At 46.6% G+C, this 23,883-nt stretch overlaps 4 protein-coding genes across 4 annotated transcripts; 1 reads left to right on the top strand and 3 right to left on the bottom strand.

The window, feature by feature from the left end:
- Nucleotides 1-1,606: 1,606 nt before the first annotated feature.
- Nucleotides 1,607-4,294, bottom strand: LAJ45_09654 (uncharacterized protein; the record flags this gene model as incomplete). The annotated part of the gene is made up of 2 exons (XM_046119194.1): nucleotides 1,607-3,497; nucleotides 3,621-4,294. The coding sequence occupies 2 exons, from the start codon at nucleotides 4,292-4,294 to the stop codon at nucleotides 1,607-1,609; spliced, it is 2,565 nt and encodes an 854-aa protein (XP_045967516.1).
- A 7,909-nt stretch (nucleotides 4,295-12,203) lies between these two features.
- Nucleotides 12,204-14,266, bottom strand: LAJ45_09652 (uncharacterized protein; the record flags this gene model as incomplete). Its single annotated transcript, XM_046119193.1, has 3 exons — nucleotides 12,204-12,216; nucleotides 12,274-12,296; nucleotides 12,365-14,266. The coding sequence occupies 3 exons, from the start codon at nucleotides 14,264-14,266 to the stop codon at nucleotides 12,204-12,206; spliced, it is 1,938 nt and encodes a 645-aa protein (XP_045967515.1).
- A 178-nt stretch (nucleotides 14,267-14,444) lies between these two features.
- LAJ45_09651 (uncharacterized protein) lies at nucleotides 14,445-15,737 on the bottom strand (the record flags this gene model as incomplete). Its single annotated transcript, XM_046119192.1, has 4 exons — nucleotides 14,445-14,704; nucleotides 14,784-14,813; nucleotides 14,877-15,457; nucleotides 15,538-15,737. The coding sequence occupies 4 exons, from the start codon at nucleotides 15,735-15,737 to the stop codon at nucleotides 14,445-14,447; spliced, it is 1,071 nt and encodes a 356-aa protein (XP_045967514.1).
- A 7,246-nt stretch (nucleotides 15,738-22,983) lies between these two features.
- On the top strand, nucleotides 22,984-23,835 carry LAJ45_09650 (uncharacterized protein; the record flags this gene model as incomplete). The annotated part of the gene is made up of 2 exons (XM_046119191.1): nucleotides 22,984-23,461; nucleotides 23,528-23,835. 2 exons carry the CDS (start codon nucleotides 22,984-22,986, stop codon nucleotides 23,833-23,835), a joined length of 786 nt encoding a protein of 261 aa, XP_045967513.1.
- Between the last annotated feature and the right edge of the window lie 48 nt (nucleotides 23,836-23,883).

Below are 23,883 nucleotides of genomic sequence, written 5' to 3'. Positions count from 1 at the left end.
AACATTCATCACTACCACAGATTCCTTCCGCTCATATCTACCGGCGAGCCTTTTCTCCATCCCTCCATCACAGGACCCATCCCTCCATCATAGGACGATAGATAGACTAGATAGACTGCTCATCCACCAAAACCTTCACCAATATCTCATCGTCATCAGTGAGTGAGGAGCTTCAGGACGAGCCAAGAAATGGTACAGTCCATCTCTCCATTCTCTCACTTTATTGACTGCTGAAAGATGTGATACACCTCAAATGAGTGGCTAACTTCCCGAACGGCCTTCTATGTAGGGAAAGCGAGTAAGTCCATGTCCATGGCCATGCCCATCGAGTAAGTCCTCCATCCCAGCAAAAAATAAGAGCACACCCCCATTCCTCCTCCTCCGTCCACACAAGATGTGACATATGCACATACAACCCAGTGTCTAACTTATCCACCCCTATAAAAGAGGCTTCAATATATAGCTTTAAACGGGATAGCCGCAGCTAGTCGAGAATGAACCCAATTTAAAGGTCGACATGCATCCACATGTCCTCTAGCTCTAGCTCTGCAGATCTGATTGTAGGAATAAAATGACGGCGGCTAATTATAAGCTCTCTAGAAAATTAACCGTCAAGGTATATGAGTATCTCCCGTACGATCCGAGCGGCGGAGACCCGATAATCCCCTATTACTTCCTCTGCTCCCTCCGGTCCAGCTGTCCTCTAATGTCAGGAGTTGTGAGCCAATAACTGGCCTCTCTCCAGGATTACTTTAAGATCCCTACAGACGGGCCGGGCGGTGGACTATGATAGATCACAATGTTATATAGTGGTGGCTGTAAACGTCCTCTCTGGGATTCGGCGTGTGCATACAGGTAGCTTATGGGCTCCTCGAGCAATAGACCTATATGGATGTAAGCTTCCACTCCCCCAGCTACCCCATGAGATTAGAAGATATGAGCCAATAACTAACCTCTCCGCAGTAATTAATAATCTTCAACATATCCGCTCCCCGAGAAGCTTCAGCTCGAGTGGAGGAACGGTACACCAGCTTTACCCAATGATAGCTACAGCATTATCCACTACCACACACACCCACATCCAACGCCAATAAACCACCCAGCAGCATGAGAGTCACGAGGAGGAAAGCACCCCCCCCCCCCTCCCCTTCCACTTCATCCTCCACTCCCCTTCTAGCTATCATAACACGGGGACAATTAATTATAACAACCACATCCACGAGCTAATCAAGAATAATGATAGATATACGCATATGGATTGGTATTGCTTCCCATGATACTGCTGCCTCTGCTGCCCTACACATTATATGTATACGTAGTACGTTCCCCTAACACAGATTATCTATAATATCCCAGCTAACTACACTCCTTCCACTCCTCACTGTCTCAAAAACAAAGAAAACTCACACACGCACGCTGCTAGATAAATACACACAGAGCCAAACCACACGCGCACAAAAGGAAACAGGCAAGGAGAAAAGGAGACAAAAAACGCAAACGCAGGCGCAGACACAGACACAAACGCAAACCCGAACCAATTCAAGCAAAGAACACAACCCAACACCCACATTTTAACCCCAAACACCCCCATCCATGGCCAACGACATCATAACCACGACCACCCACTCACAAACAGCCCCGCGTCCCCAACACTCCCATACCCGCCCCCTGCCCACGCACCTCCATCCCACTCGCCGCTACCCCCAATCTGCTGCATCATCTCAAAAACCCTCAGCCCATCCATATTCATGCACTCGGCGATCATCTCCTGGGGCATAAACATTCCCTGTTGCTGCTGCTGCTGGTCGCCCTGTAGCGGCGCCGGCGGTGGCATCATCTCATATCCTTGCAGTAATGGCGGCATATGTTGCTGCTGCTGCTGCGGCACCGGGTATGGCTCGTGTGCATGCACGATATTTGCCAGGCTCGCCGGCAGGCTCTGTGGCGGGGCGTATGGCGGCGTCCAGCTGCTTGCCTCGGTCTTGACCCTCTTGCTGGACTCACGCTCACGCGCGAGCTCTGTTCTGTAGAGGTCGATTGTGGCTTTTGCGAGGGACTCGAAGACGTCGCGGCAGCCCTGGGCGGCGGGGCACCGACTAATCATTGATGATAGAATATTGACAGTAGCCTGTGCGTGGTGCTCGATCCGGTCGATCGTTGTCTGGCGGCGGACTTCGGCGCAGTGCCAGATGGCGCAGAGATATGATGTTCCCGCCATGAAGAGGTTATGGCAGGCCAGCCAGGTGTAGTTGATACAGTTCTCGCCCAGGAGGCGGCTATACAGACGGATGATCTTCTCGCCGCTCTCGAAGATGGTCTCGAAGGCGGAGACACTTGGGTGCGGGACCGTCGGACATAACCCGTACAGGAGAAGCCTGGTCTGCTCGTAGTTCAGCTCTATGAAACCGAGATTGTACCCACAGTTTGTGTCCTCGTTCGTCTTTGGAACCGTCACGCACCACTCCCGCAGCCGGTCCTCGACGTCCTTGCGCCACTCGTCGACATTTGCAAACCGTCGTGGCAGCGAAGAGCTACTCTGGTACAGCACCTGCTGTATCTCCGACTGGATCTGTCGGATTCTGAAGACATGGATGAAGATCGTCCTGCAGCTCCGCTTGCCATTGACCTTTGCTGGGACTCCCTCGCCCTGATCTAACCAACCCTCCAGCTCCTCCACCGGCAGCGGAGTCCGGATCGCATCATCAGCCACACCGAACGGCCGTCCCAGATAGAGCCCCAACTGGCGGTCAAGCGCATATGTTGACCACCAAAGACGCCGGCGTTCGTCGATCGTGAGCGGGTCCCAGGTCCTCTCTGCGCGCGGTGTGTTCTCCTGGTGCAGACCGAGATCAATCGCCAGTCGCAGGGCGGTGCCCAGCACATACCAGACCCCGGGCGCAGCCGGCCGCATGATAGAGTACAGTGCCAGCAGGAGGGTTCCTTTGAGACCTTCAAGGCGGTTATTGGTGTACGAGATTGAGTTGAAGAGCGCGTCTAGATGCACTATCGCTGAGGCGTGATACCGCTCCGGGAGGTTGTCATTCCTGCTGTTCATTGCAGCCGCAATAGCATAGACCATGAATAGGGAATAGAGGTCCGCATGGTGCTCATTCTCCCTCTCCGCGGGGTCACTATGGTGGTGGGGATCCAGACCAACGCTACCACCTCCGCGCTGCTCAATGTATGCATAGGCACGCTGGAAAGTGAGTGTAAAGCTCGGGCGGTGTAGAATCGGAGTCTGCGGGTTCGCTAGATTGAAGTAGATGTCAATATACTGCTCTCCGATGTGGCGAGGGGGGAAAGGCTCTGGGTTAACGCGCTGGCGGGGGTTTGGGGTTGCGGAGTCGGCGGCGGTGGTTGTGCTCTCGGTGGTGGCGTTGGGCGACGTTGAAGGTGCGGACTTGATGGACGATGTTGCGCTGTTTGACGGCTGCGACGGCGGATTGTTATCTCCGCGGTTGTTCAACTTGACGGCGGCAAACATAAGGCGGGCAAAGCTGTGATTGACCGTCAGTCAGTGATCGGACGAAAGGTTTTTTTTGATAGAGCGAGTGGGAAGAAGAAGAAGAAGAAGAAGTAGTATTATCTTCCTCAGGATATCTTCAATCAAGGTCACCTACGAGATTCCAGAGCTGCCCCCCACAAAGCCCGGCGAGCTCGTCCCCTGAACACTCACCAGCCCGACCTGGCTCACCAGATTCTCAATGTCCGGCCTCAGGTGTAGCGCCTTGTCCTCCGTCGCTGCCCCCGTCTGCATCATCATGTTCCCCTCCACCACGCTCCCCCTCGCACTCCCCGTACCCGTCCCCCTCCCGCTCTCGCTCCTCCTCCTCCTCTCCACCTCGCCGCCGTCCCCCTCTGCGCTCAGCTTCCTCTTTCCCAGTCCCACACCCGCCCCCATGCCCGTCCCAGCCCCCATCCCCATCCCGCCCCCACCGTCCACCAGGCCCAGCTCCCCCTCTAGGAACTTGACCCTCTTCTCTAACCAATCCACATAGCTCCTCGGGACCTCCCGCCCCGTCGCTGCGTCAATACCCACACACTCGACACCGGCTTTGGCGCATGATGTACAGGACGGAAACAGCTGGTCGCACTTCGTCTTTCGCGACCGACAGCGGTTGCAGGCAGAGATGGAGCGCGAGATCTGCCCACCAGCAGAGCTGCGGCGCCTCGGCGATGACGGCGCGGTGAATGTGGGCCGTTGAGTGCTGGGGGAGGGGATGCTCGAGGTTGGGGGTGAGAGACGCTTTCGGGGGCTGCTGCTGCCGCTTGGGGGGGTGGGTTTGGGCTTCATGGCTCTGCTCTGCTCTGCTCTGCTGGGATCGGTAGGTGGGTAGGCGTGTCGCTTATCGGATCTGGCCAGAGGGAAAGGGAATCAATGCAAAGAGATGGGGATTGGACAGAGAGAGGGAGAGAGAGAAAGAGTGTATGAGAGAGGGAGAGAGAGGGACAGGGAGTATGGCCTGCAGTGGGATGGGTGGGAGAGGGCCTAGCTGGCTGGTGTGTGGATTGATGGTGATGGTGAGGTGGAGTGAGGTAAGTGATCGAATGCAGTGAATGAATGGGAATAGACAGACAGATATAGATGATGGATGATAGACCACACACTCCTTACACTTCCTCTTCTTTGTCTTCTTCTCTTCGACTGACTGCCTGACTGCCTCCTGCTGCTGTAGTGACACCTGTCCAAAATCCTCACGCAACCCCCACGATATGTAGAAAACTCTCAAGGCAGCAATCCCTCACTCACAGGCAACGGTTATCGGGAGAATTAAAAAGACTTCCTCAAACCCTCCTAATAATCTCAGGAGAAAGAAAGAGAGGACAAGAAACAGTACAACCAAGTAAAAGTAAAGAAGTAAGTAAAATAAAATACAGTTAGATAGGTAGTACCGTACCGGCGACCCGGTGCTCAATTCCCGAGCATGCGTTCCCGGGGGGAGGGTGGAGGTTAGATAAGTTAAACACTCTCACCCTCGCACCCTCGCACCTCCCTTTCCCACGCGTGGATTATCGGGGCGAGTCAAACAAAAAGAGAAAAGAAAGGAAAAAAGGAAAGAAAAAACTAGAGTGCTTGCAGAGTAATCACTACACACCAGACAAGCGAAGGGCTGACAATCGATCCAGGAGGGGACAATACTAATAATCCCTACCAGCTACCGAATCCATCTACACTATGTACTAGTAGCAACTAGGACCTAAAATAACACCCAAGAAACACATGAAAGACATCTCGTGCAACCCCCAGATTTATGATATGTGGCCGTTTATCCGCTCCCTGGTTCGGGGGAGGGAGAACTAACCAGTCTTGGGTTCTGGTTGGGGAGGGGTGTGTTTTGCGATAATGGAAAGCCTCCGAGGAAGGGTACCTACTGTCTGTCGTGTTACTGTTTGGGGTACAATCCTCACTCACCCCTTCACTCAGTCAGTTATTTCTTGGTGATCAACGTCTAATTAACTGGCCGTGCCAACTCAAGTGCAAATATCTAGATTTTAAACTCAGGAGATAGATCTCCCTATCCATATACGGAGGTACATGTATGTACTCGGGGCAGGCAATAAGAACCTGAAAATGCAAGCTGCAAGCAGGTGCTCAATTTGGTGTAGCTTTTCGCCAGCCGCGAATCAGAGGTTGTTACCATCAAAAGTCATTTTCAGGTTCTTACCTGCCCCGAGTAGTACCTGAGTTTGTACCCTACCCATTGTACCTATTAGTTAATGTTTTACTCCTCCACCACCCGTTATAACCGGTCCGTCCACCAAGACCCAACGGAGGTGAACACCGTTCTTCTGGGTTGGGCTGGGACCTAACTACAGATGGCCCTCTGTCACCACATGATCCACATGGCACTCTACATACTCTACGTACTCTAGCTCTAGGTACAGTAGCTCAGTAGGTACTCTAGAATAGAGTCTTAATTTTAGCTGCCAGAGCTGGACAGAAAGTCGAGCACTTCGACAAAAAGTCCTACACATCTTATTGGTTGAACGACTGCAGTCTCTTCCTAAAATGACTTTCTGTCCAACCTGCTCGACGTTCGTTCAACTCGCGCAGCTAAAGAATCTAATACTGGGCGTACTCTAGGTACAGTACAACTATCCCAATACGCCGGGAGAAAGCTTCATACCTCCTCTCCCAAAGAAAAAAAAAAGTCCTTCATACTCTACCTACACAGTGCAGACAATCTAAGACACACCTCTCCTCTACCCGTGGGGGCCGTAACACTCTCCCTCACCCAAATTCGGCGATACCGACAAGCTTTTCCACTTTCCTCCCTCACTCAGTTTACACTCCACAACCACATTCAGCGGATTAACATTCTTCCATATGAGCACCACTGGCCCGGAAAGAGTGTTCTTCAACTTCACACTATTCGCCTTCCCCAGACCGGCGACCTCCGAGCGGTTTCGCCGAAACCCCGATCCCAGGGCCAGGGTTGGCGCATGTCAGTGTCTGGGGTTATGTGGGTTATGTAAGGCGCCGTACGTCGGTTAGAGGAAATGGCCAGGGGGGGGGGGTGCGAGTGATTGTGGGTGATACATAGAGTGCTAACCAAGACAGAGCACATATATGATACATACAGCGCACGTGGAAAGGGTATGTAAGTTATTATATGTGCTTTTTCTCTCCATCTTCTTTGCTTTTGTTCATTTCACTGGACAGGTTGGGGTAGTGGGCGGAGAGAATTAAGGCGCTCCTTTTTTTGTGGATGTTTGCGCGTGATGATAGGTATGAGCGATACGAGCGAGTGGGGGAGAGTTAAGGTTTGCTGGAAATCCGGCATGTTGTGCAGACAGGTATCTTGGCCATGGTGCCGGAACCGCTTGCAAAGAGGAAGGTGGCATACTTTAGATTGTGGAATTGAGTCACGTCCAAGGGGCCTGGTAGGGGGGGGTGTTCATATTGGGGGCGAGGGTTTATCGAAATGACTGATTACATGCTCAAATACCAGCTGAAATTTTAGTGGGACAGTAAGGATGATTGAAGTCTACACAGTAGCCGGCCAAGTTCACCAGTGCTTCCAGCATCACCGTCAAAAAATACAGGAAACCGAGTGATAGGCTGTGATCTGAACACCCTGGCCTCCTTCGGCTTAACTTCCCATTCCAGCGCCGCCGTTGCCGCACCCGGCTGTCATGGTATGTGTTTCAGAGCTTGCTTTTTTCCGCCTCTCGTGCAAGCACTCTAGCTCAGCAGGTGTGTACATATAGGTACCCTCAGAGCTTCTCGTAGTCGTGCCGGCCTCCTCGCTACGGGCCCGGTTCTGCGTCCCAAACTAGAGTTCCTCTGGTACCGATAAAGTTTCCTGTTAGCACTGTGGTGGATGGGAGGTGGGGACCGATCGGCGCGGCGGTGCCATTCCCGCTACTATTTGAGGGGGTGAGACATTTGGACGTCACGGTGTGGGGCTTGGCCTGCATGGCTGCAGTGCTGCACAGTGTAGGGTAGGTACAGTAGCTGGAAGTGTCAGATTTCTAAATTGATTGCTTTCATTTGGGGATGATAGAGTACGAGGGGGTAGAGTATATCGGAGAAGGTAGGGAGGGGGATCGATCGAAGATTCAGAAGACACTCTACTCTACTCACATCTCCACTCCAAGAGGGAGGTCCGCTTCCATTAGTTCCGGGGGTGGAATAACGTCCATATTGGTGAGGGTGAGCTGGGTAGTTTGCTTGGGAGTAGAGCAGAGCACTCTACTCTGGAGTAGGTACCGGTCGATTCACACATAGCTGGCATGTAACGGTGTTCATGTTCGATAATCGGAATCCCAGGGACGCCTCCCGTGTAACATCTCAATATATGCAGTCCAAAGCTTGTGTTAGGGCTCAGGTCCCCTCCTCCCCTGACATCCAGCTGTAAGACAGTGAGGACGGCTCGCTTGAGTTGGTTCCGATAGGTCCGAATGGCCTGGCTTCGGGCTGAGTGATTGAGGTCCCGAGCAGGCTGTGGTTTCAGGTATGGGCGAGGGAGATGATTGGCTTGTGCTTGTAGGTACAGACTGGATAAAGTACATACTCTAGGGTGGTTGATAACCGTGGTACAGTGGTAGATATGGGAGCCAGTACAATACTCTACATGAGTGGTATCATGAGACGTCACGCGTCAATGGGAATATCTTTTGCTAAAGGTGGCGGTTTTTCAGAGGCAGAAAGAATATCGTGTTGAATAATCGGATGGAACAATTGCAAGGGCGGAAGAGAAAAGATCTTCGTATGAAAGACAAAAATTAAGATTGCTGCAGACAGCATGGAAGACGTTGTCAAATACTGACCGGAAAGACAAGTCACGAGTACGAGTATCAAAAAAAATGCGAAAACGGAGAGGCCACGGCTACCAGCTTTGCAGATTTGCAATTTGGTTAGACTAGGATAACCCAAATATGCACAGCACTAATTGTCACCGACAGAGTATCAGCGAGCATCACGCTCCTAACAATCATATGGCGAAACTGGCACACAGCAAATAGGAATGCTTGCCCGATCATAGGGGTATCAATATCAACCCAAGTAACCCAGGGGGTCAGTGCAGTGTTTCCACTTTCTATACCCCAATATATACAAACCCACCAAATGGCATCGACCAAGATCCACTGCATCGACCTAGACCGCTCCCAACAACATACGAAGGTTACGCAACATCCCACAAAGATTAAATCTCCGCAGCCATAACCGTTGAAATTGGTCTTAGCCGTTGAAATCCACCATAGCCGTTGAGATTGTCTGCCACCCGCCGGGAATATGAGGAGCCGGAGAGATATTGTCGTTAGAAAATTCTTGATTGGGGTGGTAGGTAGGGTTCGCTGGTACGGTAAGGTCATACAGAATGACTCTGGATCTGAAAAAGGGCCAGATCCTGGTATTCGACATTCCTGACATGGTTCTAAAAGGGGCTAGGTAGTTATGCCATCAGCTAGGTAGAGCTCGCGAAGGTAAAAATACACCCTTGAATTCAGCGGCCATCATGACCCGACAGTCCACATGCTCCCTTACATCGCGGTACTTAATCTCACAGCGCCTTTACCACCAGTACAGATTGTTATCTTCTCTTCAGTCTTCACTAGCGCTAGCTGAAGGAGATTAAGCTCGAATTACAGGGCTAACATAAGATCTCACAAAGACTCAAACGAGGCGGAAATGACAACATTTCTGTCTTCTCCGCCGAGAAATACCAGGCAAGGCTGGACGCTATGAAGCGATATCCGTATACATGGTCACCACCACCGTGAAAACGTATTTGAAGATCAAGCCCGAATTGAGAGAGGTGATAGCAAGGATGTTTACAGATCGGTGTATTGATCATTGATCAGGCTCTCCCCCCCCCCCCCCCACTTACGTATCATGCAACCTGGAGGATATATGTAGTCGTCGTCATGCCATCCTGCAGAAAAAGCTTAGTAATGTGGTGAATGAAGGACTACTTGGACGTGAGCTAGAATACAGCCCATGAGTAGCACTTACGTGTGCGTGAGACTTCATGTTATGATTAAGAGGTCATGAGAAATCACTCGAGTATTGGCAACGCCAAGCCTCAATTTAACGACGTCTTGACTACACTCATTATCCCTTTGTTTCCAATGCTCCCCTCATATCAGAGAGAATAGAAATTTTTATGACACGAGATAAGATCAATGGGTGAAGAAATGATAAAAAGCTTAAGATGGTGCCGGTGTGGATTCGCTACAGTGTTCCCGCTAATAAGCTAGTATCATAGTGCTGACACGTACACGGTGTGCTTCTTACATCGGTGCCGAGTGAATTTGGCATTCTTCCCTAAATCCCGGATTCATATGATATTGATTTTACCCCGTTCTTTTAGTACTGTGTATGTACTTAGTGAAATACGCGCGGTAAATAATAGGCCTTCGGCTTGTTCTACCCAAGACCCCAGCCCGCTCTCCCTCCGTCTAGGACCGGGGTTTGTATGAGAAACTAAGCAAAATACAGTGCATTAAAAGACAATGGTGTGAAAGAGACCATAGGTACGAATCCTAAATGGGGATTTTGCTTTTTTTGCTTTTTTTGCAAAGTCAAGGAGGGCGAAGAGATCAGCAACATAAAATGGCAGACCAGCGAGAATCATAGCGAATCTAGCTCGTTCTGATCTATTCTCCAGATCAGGTAGTACTTGTGGAGTAGGACACATAGAGCTAAACTAGATTTAGTGATTTAGTTTCTTCTTAGCTCTTGGTTCTTGGACTGTAAGAGTTTAGTAATAGCGGAATTCTATATTCTACATGGTCATGTGTGGTTTGCATTTATAGCTTGTAATCGTCCTGATAGGAGAGGGGCCAAATAAAGCCGTCTTGGCCTGAAACTTTCACATGCTGCACCGGCTTCCTCATTTTAATTTTTTGGGGGCGGGGACCGGGTTGGGGCGATCTATGATACATGGTGGGTTAGGGTTCCTTTCGTCTAGAGATTTATTCTTTTCTTTTTGGAAATACACTTCTCTTTCCATACATCTTATTGATGAAGCTATTCTTTATGCAAAGCGTATTAAATATTAGTTTTCGGTATACGTGCTCTGTGATAACACATGATGCAAGATGGCACAGTTCTCAAGAGGCATCTGCTTGACCCCACACCGAGAGCACAAAGCTGGACAATCGTACAAGGTCAGTAATAAAGGTTGATTCCCAGTCCCACCACTCGCCCCTTCCGCCTCTAGAGAAATCAAACATGGAATAGCGTTTCTAGTTTATTTCATCACGACGTTACAAGAAGAAAATGAAGAAAAAGAACAAAAGGTTCTACAGAACTACAAAAGGTACTACAGCAACTTATTAATGAATTTGCACTCCTACCCCCCCACCCTGGTTTGAACACAGGACCTTACATATGTGGTTGTATCCTAGGTACACTCGGTGTCTAACCCGACGAGCAGTCTACTTGTATCCACTGGAACACCCGCCCGTAACAGTTGCTGAAGCCTGGTAGTGTGCTAAGATGAAGCAGAACCCTAACCCTTCGATGTCGGTGCTCAGCCATCAATAAAGGACATATACTTAAGTAGTTGTCTCTAGAGGACAACTGTAGGTGACTACGTCGTTTAGCTAAGTCAGTTCGTCGTTTAAACTGTCAAGAAGTTGCAGATAAGATAATTGAGCTCAGTTTAACACCAGAATTTTCCACTGTTCAGCTAAATGACTATTTAGCCAGCAGCCAGCTATAAAAGAACCACCACGGGTGGCCTTCCTCTTCCTCAACACGGACACCTCAACACCACCAACACCTCCACAATAATTATCACCAATGTCTTCAGCATCATCCCCTTCTCCCTCATTTACATCAGGTTCATCATATTAGATCAGTGCCCCATCTATTCCCCTCCGTTCCCCAACTGTTCCTATCTGTTCTTACCTTTTCCCCTCTGCTCCCCCTCCTGTTCCTCTACGTTTCCCACCTGTTCCCCTATGTTCTCCCCTTTTGCTAACGTAGTTCAGTGCTTGGGTCACCATCACCATCACCAGTGTCAAGGTAAGTCATATCCAGCCCATTGATTAGTATAGCCATTACTAATAGGTAGCGGGGTAGTAGTAGTAGCATTTGAATTAATAAAATAAATTGAGTTTTTTTGTTTAATTCATTAATTAAATAAATTTATATATCTCTAAACAACTAGTCATTTATTAACTGACCTCATACACTCGACATTGTCATTTAGTATAAGTGACAAAGGTGGTTTAGACTAATTGAGTTGGTCACTTATAGTAAATGAGGAAGTCACTTATAGTAAATGACTCTACTAAACGACATAGTCATTGATAGTTTGCTACTAGAGTGTATCATAGTGAACTGTGTTATTCTGCATCATGTGTTGAAGAGCACGTCTACCCAGAACCTTGTTGATTATTTTTTAATATCGATAGGTTTTATACTAGTGGATACGTGGATAGTGGTACTCGTAGTCCTTTCTAAATATATCTCCATCTTCCAGAGCCTGGTGCTTTCTTACCCCGATTGTAGTTATGGAGACTCAGCCACTGGTGTTGGAACTGGGTGGAGTATTAAGGCTGGCTAAAGAGAATTGTGATATTTTATATATATAGATGTGTATTTAGCACTAAGAAACTCAAAGAAAGTGGCATCCTTCATGACATAATTTCTCCCCCTACCCCGTCGTCATTGGTCTTTATTTCTCAATACCACCAAGCCGTCAACTACTACGTATGTAACATTTTCCACTGCAAAATATTCGGTTTTATGAGTTTCCACTAAAGCAAATTAGTGAGCTAAACTAATTACACTCCCGAAGATGAAGAATTGCATACCTAGAGTATATATATATGGCACTCTGAAATTTCAATTGCTCGCGTCACCAACAGCTGTCTCTTTTAAGATTTTCGTGGCACTGGCTCGTACAATTTCGTCTGCCAATTCCAATGGAGTTTTCCCTGACCCATTCTTCAATGTTGGATTGATACCAAGCGAATTCGGGTGCGTGAGAAGTGTACGAATGACTGAGGTAGCATCGGCACGGACTTGGTCCTTGACATATTCTGGATCCGGTTCATCGTAGGTGGAAATGCAAGCGCAATGAAGAGGTGTATTTCCGTCAAGATTTACAATATTGCAATTGGCTTTATTGGAGAGGAGGATCCCAACAATATCAGAATATCCATTGTAGCAGGCGTCATGGAGTGGTGTGTCTCCTTTTGCGTTTGTGAGGTTGATGTCGGCTTGCTTTTCGATAAGCATTTGAACAAATTCCTTATTCCCGTGCCTACTTGCAAAATGAAGAGGAGTATCAAGTCCATCGCATGTTTTATCTATGATAGCTCCCCCATCAAGTAGAAGCCTGCCCATTTGCTCGTCCCCATTAATGCTGGTCAGATGTAGCGGCGTGTAATTTTCATCACACTGAGCGTTCGGGTTGGCACCGCCCTTCAATAGGGCTTTGACCAAGGACTCGTTCCAGGAGCTCACTGCTAGATAAAGTGGTGTTTCGTTGGTAAAACGATATCTTACTTCAGTATTCGCCCCTTTCTCAAGGAGGTATTCCAGCATCTCCTGATGGCCTAGCAACACTGCCGCACTCAACGCATTGCCATGCCTTCCGCCGGGGGTGTCTATCATTTCTGTAAGGTCAAGCCCCTTGACATAATCGAGTAGGTTATTTTCTACCGCAATGTGGAATTTAGATGTCCCGGGGATCCATCGATCTGATTGATAGCAACCTTGAAGGTTGTCAATTCTAATCCAAAGGTTGAAATACTTCTCATCGAAACTCGCGAGATTGTGTGTTTGGTCAATCCCGAGATTTTGCGCTTCACGAGCGTGGTATAACCAATATGAGGTAGCGTAATTTAGGAAAGGATATTTCCATTTCCAATCTTCTGGTGTGTAATTTTTCCTTTCCACTTCGGATTCGCTCTCCGGGGGGATGTCTTTCTCAATCAAAGATACCTGCTCCTCCATACCCTCTCTCGTCAAATATGAAATGCAGAGGCTTGCCAGGTAGTCGTGACTCTGTGCTGTATATAGGTCTGGAGATCCGGCCAGATCTACTCCAAGGACACCGAATCCCTTGGGCATGAGGAAGTCATTGACGCAGTAATGGATTACGAGCACGAGGTTACTGCCAACCCCCCTTTCGAGAAGGCCGCCAGATCTTGCTATTAATCGTTGCTCAAATCGCCCATCTGCCTGAATTGTAGCCTTCTCAGAGAGCGGTACTGTTCTCCCACCCGAGGGAGGGGGTATATCGGAATTCACACCATCACGGAATTCGGAAATGCTCAGGGCCCGCTCGGTAAAATATAAGAAGCGGAAGATCCTCCTACTTTCCTCAAGGTGGGCCTCGCTTGACTTCGATATATTTTCAAAGATCCTCGGTATAAGATCAGTCATGGTTGTTGGGGTTTCGTCGATGATTTTGCGCAAGTCTTCGATCTCGTCCCTATTGCGCGCGCCTATCTGTATTTTTCGGACAATAAGTACGGCCCACGAGAAAATGCCCTCAGAGTTTGATATAATCGCTTCGGTAATTGGATACATTTCGTCCTCGTCATATTCGTACTTCCTCTGGAGTTTCTTCATCTCCTGTCGTACCCACCCTGCGATATCATCTGTATTTTCCCGGTCGAGAATCAGATCTGGGTTACGACCCCCAGGATGAATGCGACTTGATATGCAGAGCTTGACACCTGGAATATCCGCAATATCATCCAAAAGGGTGATTATTGCGTCTTTATCCTCATCTAAACACTCGTCCACCGCATCAATAAACAATATGATAGGAGAAATCGAAGGATCCGCAAGCATCGTTTTAAGATGATTTTTTAGGTTGTTTGTGTGCCACGTCCAAGCGGTTAAAGCTTGTCGATCATTCTGATACTTGTGGTCTTTCACAATATGATCGAAGAGGTGGGGGTGTAATATGAGGATGTCCACGAGGAGTGTCCGCAGCATGCCTTCCAAACTCTTTTGTAAATCTATTCCTCTACCATTGAAGAAATGGCTTGCAACTGCCAAACTCTTGTAACTCAGATCGCGTTGCAGTAGACTTAGGGTTTTTTTTCATGAGTGCCGATTTTCCACAGCCTGGTTTTCCTGTGATATAAAATGTGTTGCCCTTTGCTCCATCAATCCACTTGCGGAACTTTCCATCGGCTTTCCAGATCCACTCGAAGGTATTTTCTGCCGTTTGTGCTTCGATTTGACGGTTATCGATCTGAGGGAAGGATAGTTTACCCATACAATCTATCATGGAAACTTTGAGTTAGCCACATCTACGCAAGCTGCACCAGAAAAAACGGAGCACCTCTGCATATACACATACCTTTTTGCTCGGGGTTCAGAGATTCTACTTCTACAACACTGTTAGTGACGGGGTTTCCACATGTTTATGAGGAGTAAGTTATTCTCCTCTTACCACCTAGCTGGTTCGGATCGTTTAATTGCTTCATAAGCTTTATACAATCGCCGATAAGCCATTCACTAGCCGCGAGATAACTTGAGGTGATTTGTCTAATCCTTTGCAACTCCGACCACTCGTCAAGTGCAATACCATCCAACCCATCTGCAGCAAAACGAAAATATTTATAGTCTCGATTGAGCTGGTTGAAAAGTGTGTGAGCCGATTTGCAATCCGTCAGGATGCTTAAAATCTTTTTCGCCAGTGAGACTGGATTTGTTGAGACCTCTGTAGCTGTGGTGGCAATTCCCGTCCCCACACTGATGACATAACCAATCTTGCGATCTCCGAAAAACTTTTTCCTTTCGATATCAAGATGTAGAATGGGATTATTAGACCCAATGCCCCCATCGACAAAGTCGGCCGTATCAGTATTGCCCTCCCTTTGCTTAGAGAAATGGGAGAAATAGGTCGGGGCCGCAGAAGTAGCAATAGCTGCTTCGAAGATCTTGAAATCCATATTTTCTGGAGAATCGGAGCTGGTATAGTTCCGGATAATAGTGGGAGCTCCGTCGGCGTATTGGGCTGCCACCACGAACCTGTTGACGGTTAACATTATGAACCCGGCCCATTTATGTGTTCTATGGAGCCTTATGAATAGAGGGAGGCTAGAACATACACTTTACACTTATCTGTGTCGCAAAGAAATGGAACATCTTCAACTGATCTGTTTCCCCTCCTTTCCTTAGGAAGATACTTTTCCAGGATCTGAAAAATTGCTTTCTTCAAGGTTTCCGAATCAAATTGCGCAGCACCAACGGCTGCACGAAGACCTCTAGCAGCGGGATTACCCTTTATCCAGGAGAGTTTGAAGATCATTTGAGAAAGTTCTCCGTATGCATCAATACAGTCAGAGACTTTCATATTCTACTCAGTTCATTAGCATTGAATAATTTAAGATGTTTAGTGACAGGAGTGGTACCAAACATCCAAGCATAATAGCGATGATGCTTCATATTAGCCGGCAATTAGTATTCAGTCTCGTATGCTCGCTATAAGGGGAACAAACCCTCCTGTGCTTGTACCGCCAATCATATCGAAATAATCAGAAACTCTAGCATTGGGATCGGCCCTCCACATCAAGCGTTCAAGAATTATAAGCGAAGAAAGTCCCCTAACTCCCCCGCCATCTAAATCTGTTAGAGTTCTCTCTGATACTAGTGCACTTGAGGATCATGGAGATTTACCTAGAGATAGTAATCTCAATGGGCGATGACTTTTCTTAGTAGACATTGTTTCGACGTAGTTGATTGATGAGAGGTTTTCTTTATTTTTTGGACCTGATTGATTGGTGTATAAAGCAGATGGGATATATAAGGGAATAGGCGAATAGAGCTGCTTTATATACTCGGCGAGAGCCTGAAAGAAGATTAATTTAGATCATCGTGTGTGTGAAGATGAATGGACCTGATTTTGTCTCCCAACTGTCCCGAGAAAGCTGAGAATACTTTACAGCTGGACCACATGAGGGGCAGAGGACCAGATGAAAGGCTTGAGATGGCGCCGAATATGCAGAGCAGAGAACTTCTCAACGTGATGGATTCAATTGTGGCTGCAGTTCTCTATGTCCACAAGAATGAGCATGTGCGGTACGTTGAGCCAAGCCAGCTAGTTGAAAGTAAACATTCCCAGTATCGGCTGGCGACCAGGGTTGGTTGATAGGCCAGGGTGGTACGTAAGGCACGGGACACAATGAACTCAATGAACTTATGGGAGATTACGCTTACTAAGGGCCACTTTGGCCTCCGCTACAAACTATACGGTGGACGGGATAGATCGATATCGATATTCTAGAGCCAAATATGAACCATTCTCAGCTGAGATGTACTCCACATTATTGCGTTCAGCCTCAGCCACCAACAATTGGCGTCACGGACAGCCTAGGGCAACACAAACTTTCTACAAGTCTAGAACCCCCAGGCATGCCGACTTTAGCATACAGGAGGGTCGGGCCACGGGTATCATCTTAACTGTGATTTAAAGAAACGAAACAATAAGCTCTAAGAAATACCCCTAACCCTGCGAGTGATATTTGATGATTAGTGATCAGATCTAACTCTTTATTACAGTGATAGATTCGAAGATGTGACGGCCACCTGAATGGGAAGTGTTAGGTTTTGCGGTCCGGAGAAGCTTTTCAAGGTTTGACTCGCTGACTTATTTTATATAAGAGACAGTTCTTTAACGCCGCACAAGGGTCATATAATTCTTCTCACTCATTATCAATTAACCATTGGGAGATATACGTATGTTATCACCAAGCTCACTTCTCTGTGATATTGCGGGGCTCATATCTGTCCCTTGAATCTGGTCGTGTAGATGTCGTTAATATATGCGCTCTTTCAAAATGGCAAAATAGTCTGTATATATATATATCCTTTGATGGTTCACTTCAAATAGAAGGGAATAAAATTTATATCAATAGTAAGAGTAGACCTTCTATGAGTTATATGCTGAGAGTAGACCTTCTATGAATTATATGCTGAGCATTGTGGTACATGCGGTCGGTGTTCGCTTAACAAGGATGACCAATGTGGTCAAGCTGCGATGGAGCGGAGTACCTAGCTGAACCTAGCTGAGAGGCGCGGCGGGCATGAGATAGGTGTTCAGAAATGGCAACCTCTAGTTTAGATTCTTTTCACGTCTAATCTCTTTGTCTGTCATCATAATATACATATTGGTTCATCGTTTTGGAAAACCACGGTTTCGCTCGTCGAGAGGGATTGAGACGTGAATTCACTTCCCACATTTCCTGCTTGACATTAACTCAATGTCTTCTCCCATCTTCAAAAAGATTTCGCTAACTCCATAAACTCGGATTATCTGCCATACATTAAAATCCCATACTTAAGAAGTATAGACCTGAATCATTTGGGCGCAGAGCGATACTCACATGGTAAGCTAGCACGATTCTATGCGACGCCGTTCTCAATCTCTTACGGAAGCCATTCAGGGGCCCAGCCAATGTGGCCCTATGGGATGCGGTATTACCTAAGCTATTATTCAAAGTGAGCTCCCCCAGTGCCTTGATCATTTTAGCTATTTACATATATGTGAATACCTGCTCATGTGCGTTGAAAGTAACGACTGCATATCGCATTACTGTCACTTCTGCCTGGTCTTCGACATCAACTCTCACAGAAGCAACCAATCTCGCATATTTATGATAAGCCCGATCCTACGATGCAGTCTTGGAGTACTTTAGTGAAACCGGGAGAGGAATTTATTTACGATTTCTTCTTTTAACCGCTCCTGGATGTCCCGAGAAGCGACATAATGCGTCGATACAATTTTACTTAGGCTCGGCCCCAACTTGCTGCAAGTAACGGGTTGGGTAAGAGACTAAATTCTACTCATAATACAAGAATATGGGAGGCAGTCAAAGAAAACTTGCCTATAGTTCCGTTTTTCTAAATGCCAATTCTTTAATTTGAGATAATCATTATACGTTAGTTAGGCGAACGTATTCGCAGATACACTAATATGCGGTTGCCAACCTGCATATTCAGGGTCCTCATTGTTTCTGACCGAACGCTGGCAAAGAATTTAGAACTTTGCGGGACTATTTTACATAGCTAATTACAAGACGGTATTCTAATAGAATATTTAGCATTGAATATTTATTAGAAGGTGAGAGGTCAGTTGCAGAAGCAAACGTTAAAAACAAACATTTTAGCATCCTCATAGCTACCTAGGTAGTTGAGTGCTAAGGGTATAGATAGGCCTTGGCAATAAGTCATTCCGGCGAGATGAAATGTCGGGACCAGGCTCGGGACCAGGCTCGGGATATTGGATTCCGCTGACAGGGATGGCACAGACCAAAGTGCGGTTTATTGGACACACCTAGACGGAACAAATGCTTATGACGACAGATTCAATCCTCTACGGCTACCATTTAAACCTGTAAAGAAAACGCTAGAAGGCTGAGAATACTTTCTCGTGATACTAGGCTTTTAACCGAAGAAATCGAATGATCAAGACGTTGGCGGCGCTGATTGAATCGAGTGATATGTTATGATACATCCTCATAATTTGGAAAGCAGCTTACAGCCTCCAATAATAAATGGGGCGAACTGTGGAAAAAGGAATTCTGGGCCCTCGCTAATGTCCTTTCACCTTTGTGTGATTGGGTGGAATAAAGATTGTGCCGACGGTTCTCCTGGATCCGATCAAAGAACCCTGGTGTACGGAATATTTGCTATAAGGAAATAGATTTGAGGATTGTTTTCAGCCCCAGCAAAGATACCTTGATATAAGGAACAAAGTGGCTATAGTATACAGTTGCACCTCGCTATGGCGGAACTCAATATGCCGGATCCCTTGCTGTCCCGTATGAAATTTCCTGAGAATTCTATTTTTCTACTGCAAAATCAATTTGCTATCCCGAATTTCTTGGGAATATTTGCTATCCCGTACATGATTTGGTGAATCTTGGCCATCCGGCATAGCGAGGTGCGACTGAAGTGGATGAAATCTCCAGATCAAACACCCCTGTCACACCCCTGACCCCGTACAACCTGAATCTGCTGTAAGGAATTATCACCCAAGCTTGTTGAAATTCCTCAACCCTCTTATGGTCGCTGGTGATTAACAAGGTCTTATTTTTCAGCATTCTTTCCCCATTGACGGCTTTTTTTTATTTTTTTTATTTCATTTTTATTTAGCCATTGCAGGAGTTCCACGATTGACTACATGCATGTATATATAGTACTACCTTTACTAGTAGAGCTGCCTATACCTAGTCTTTGAGAGTCAGCTTGTAACATATGGGAACCGTCCATGGCAACTAAAAAGTAACAATGAATCTTGGTCTTGGCCCTGAAATTTGTATGGGGAAAAAAGTACGAAGACACTTCATATATCCTCACTCAAAAAATTTAAATATTTCCCTAAAAATACAAAAAAATAACCAAATGATAGCCCTTGCTCTGGCCATCACCTTAATAGCAATCCCAAACCTTCAAGCATGCTTTTCGCGGAGTTCGAAAAGAGCATCAATGGAAAAGAGGGGTTGGAGGTTGCATTGCAAAAGCTGCAACACACACAATTCAAATAACCTCTTGGCCGCCAAGTGTCATTTTTTTTTGAATCGACCAATAGCAGACACCCGCTGGCCCTCACAGCCCAAAAAGGGGTTCTCAGTACTTACCCTTAACCCCCGGTACATGTACTGTTAAAAAAGAACCGAGAAACCACGCAAAACTGGTGGAAGACAATTGCAATTTACAAAAATTGCTTGAAGGAATTTTTTGCTATCCCGTAAACCGTCAGGCTGAATTGCAACGACACTTAAACCCTTTATGGTAATCGTGATATAAGCAGCGCTGGATCTTGCAACCTGTCACGCATGATGAAGACTACAACTTCAAGTCTCTATGCGTTGATTCTATCATGTTTCCGAAAAAGGTTTAAGTGTCTCCCATTGACGAAAAGAACCAGAAAATGCAAGTGACGGAAACAAGGATAGTTTGTATGAGAGATCACCGCCACTCCATACAAATAATCCTTGCCCTGAGCAACTGCATTTTCTGACGGTTTAAGGGATAAGGAACGAAGCACACCCGATTACGCACATTCACTACAGCGAGGTGCAGCTGTATCAGCTATCTAATATATGCTTAGGAGGAGATTGTGATTACCTATCGCCGCCGAGATTCAAAGTGCTGGGTTAAGGATCTGGTTCTAATTGCAATTGCAGGGTTTCCAAGAGAGATCGACCGCCAACATCCCGATCGGTGGACGGGGCACGCGCAGGTATATATCTTGATGTTGTGTATGTACTTGCGCATGCGAGCTCTGGTGGCGCATCAAATAGTTGAGTTTGTAGGATCTCTCACCCCCTCAGAATTAGGATATAATGCGGATAAATGTTTTGGCAAAGATGCAGAAAGAATTTCCCCATGATCACTGCTGATAGTCCCGGCATTAGGTTGTACGTATATATATATATATGGCGCGAGAAGGCCTAGAGGGCGGGTGTCAACTTCGGAGGAATTTCGTTTGTATGGGAATCTGAGGAAATGTCAGGGTTAGCCTAGGCGCTAGTACCATTATGGCCAATTTCTATAAGTTTGATTGGCCGATTCTTTAAAAAAACGCCGAAGTTTACACACCTACCCCCCATAGCTTCTCGAGCTATACATATATATTTTTGATGTCTTAGATTTATCGACTATGAATATTCCTATTGAAGTCTGATCTGGTTGGTTGAGTAGATTTTGAGGCTGAAATAATACGGGTTTTGGATATTAAATTAACAAGGAAGCTTGGTCAGGTAGGAAAGAAGTCATATCTGAGATTGAGATATGGTTGTGTTTTAAGATTTGGGACGTTCTGGCATGTACATACTATGGCATGATCATATGAGTTTCGGTTAACTACGAATGACAATTCTACTCCTGCCTGCAGGCCTGCCTTATGATATCAATGAGCGAATACATATATATATGGAAATATAAATCATCTAGATGCAGCCGGTAGGACAAGAGCGGGTTAATTCCTGTACTTTACTGAAACTTCCATGCCTGCGTAGAGTTCGTATGGTGGGTGCAGGTACATCCTACGGGCCATTAATTGCCGAGTCCAATTACTTAGATGAGAGTATTGGAAACCTTTAAGGTTGAACCCTAATTTTTGTCCGACTTCTGGGGCAGTTAATTGTGGGGTGGCGATCAAGAGACATTTTAGGTGCATACATGTAAAGTATATACTCGTATCTTCCTGACGTTTTTGAACTGGCCACTGTTGCATACACTAAAAATCATCAGCTTGGCGTATTTTTGTATGGTATGCAATATTGATCGCGTCCACAAACGTCAGGAAAATACGAGTATGTGTGTATGCACTGATTTTTTAATGTGCTCGTTGTTTGGACGTAGTGCCTTTAGGTGTTGTCCAACCAATCACTTTTATATCATATCTGCATGTCGGGCAGTGCGAAGACCCATGCAAGAGATCGATAATGATGTTTATATGTAATATGAAACTTGTAAATCACGATAAAAGATCCCCGAAGCTCCAAAAAGCTGAGCTCTGGATTGGTATATAACCTGAGTGCTCCTTGCACTTTGCGCCTCCATGTTTCTTCTTGAGGGGACTCTGGACGTACGTACAGACATATGTGTTGCATTTTGAGATTCCTAAAGCATCATCGGCAAATGATCATTTGCAAGACAGCAGGGGTATAGCCAACAAATTCTGCAGTAGCTAGGTAGACGTCGAGCCGCAGGCAGCTGTTAATTGAAGATTCGACTGAATTCTTCACTCAAAATTCCCCGCTTATGTTGTACCTATAAGGCAGATATATATGTTGGTAGCACGCTAGATATATATATATATTTCTAGACGTACTTTTCTATAGACGTCTACACGTACTTAATTGACGTTGAATATAAGCGTAGCGTGAAGTACTACAGTTTACAGTATAGTTGGCCTCTGGAGCGAGCACAGGGGCGAATGAACATCGGCACTTGTCGGGAAATTTGGGGGCCGCGCCGGCCCTAGCTTCATAGCGCTGAAACTTTGTGGGGCTAAAAGGCACTGGAAGATAAATTAAATGAGTGGCGATAGAAATGTGCAGGCCTGGTATGCATACATACGTGTGAGTGCGCATTGCTCGTACTACCATCAATAGACAGAGGCTGAATGTACGCATGTATACTATACGTCATATTATGATCTGAAGCAATTTTAATTCGATTAAGCTGGGAAGGGTGGTCCCCATCACTTTTCCAGTGGGTCCAGAGCATGCAGCTGTATCCAGGCTACATGTAGATCTTGGAACGAAGGCTTAAGCTATGCCTGCAGAGTCTTCAGTATAATGGAGAGTGATCTTGTAATAGGGATACGCAGCTGACAGGTGAACCTTATTCTTATATATATAAATCAACCATATCCCCTACCTTTAAACCCTCTCTCGGTACAAAAGAAAGACTTCCTAGCGAGTACTGGCTATATTATATCTTGATCAGGAATTTTTTCTGATATCTTCATCTTTCGTTTAATTCTTCCGTACTGGACTTGACGTCGACCTGTAACGTGTACACCAAAACGCATATAATTGACCATGGCCGGAGGCCAACCAACCTTTGCTGATTCTGATCCTGGCGATGAATTTTCCAACAATCTCTTTTCAGATCTCGCCCCAATACTTGCTCTGTTCGGAGAGCAAGTAGCCATGCAGTTCATGTCTGAGTCTATGGGCTGGTCAGACAGCATCATCTTTTCAATGGCACCCATCGGTGTCCTTACGGCAGTCGTCGGAGCAATAAGAGTAGGAGGAGCGAGGTGGTTAAGAGCTCTCATAGGGAGGGCAAAGGAGAACATTGCCGTCGCCGAGTCAGAGCTGATGTCGTCTACCTCTGATGAGGTGTGTGAAGTTTTCAATGGCAGGCATGTCGTGAGGTTGATTGGGAAACCATCAATCAAGGAGCTTATTTTTATGAAATGCAGTGAAGAGGCCGCGGAAGGGAAGGAGATTGCTCAAGTTGATAGATTCGTGACGCTGTCAGAGGCTCTGAACAAAAAGTTTCTAACAAGAAAAAGTGAGCACAGCTGAGAATCGATCCACTCCGTCTGATAAATAGCTCATTTCTAACTAATATTGGCAGATTTCCCAGGATATCCTACCTTACAACGGGTGAAGGAAAAGCTGATCAAATCGGAACGAGGTGCAAGTCTTTTGAGAAAAATCTTACCGCGCTATGAAAATCAAGGGCCTGATCCTAAAGATCTGGAGAGTGGAGGTCAAGCTTCATCGCGCGGGGCGATGTTTGAAAAGTTTCTCAACCTGCTACTGGACGGATATGGTACAGCGTGCAATGCGATCGAGGCATCCTCCGCGACTTTATGGCCTGAGGATACGAAAATAAAAAGGAAAGAGATGGAAGCTAAGCGATTAGAAGCGATAAGCGATTAGAAGCGATAAGCGAAGAGCCTCCTAATATATCCCTGAACGTGCACCCCC

Source organism: Morchella importuna (genome assembly GCF_003444635.1).
Source record: "Morchella importuna strain M04M26 chromosome Unknown Morimp01GS038, whole genome shotgun sequence".
Lineage (NCBI taxonomy): Eukaryota > Fungi > Ascomycota > Pezizomycetes > Pezizales > Morchellaceae > Morchella > Morchella importuna.
Note: the sequence above shows the minus strand (reverse complement) of the source record. Positions and strands in the feature narration are given on the sequence as shown.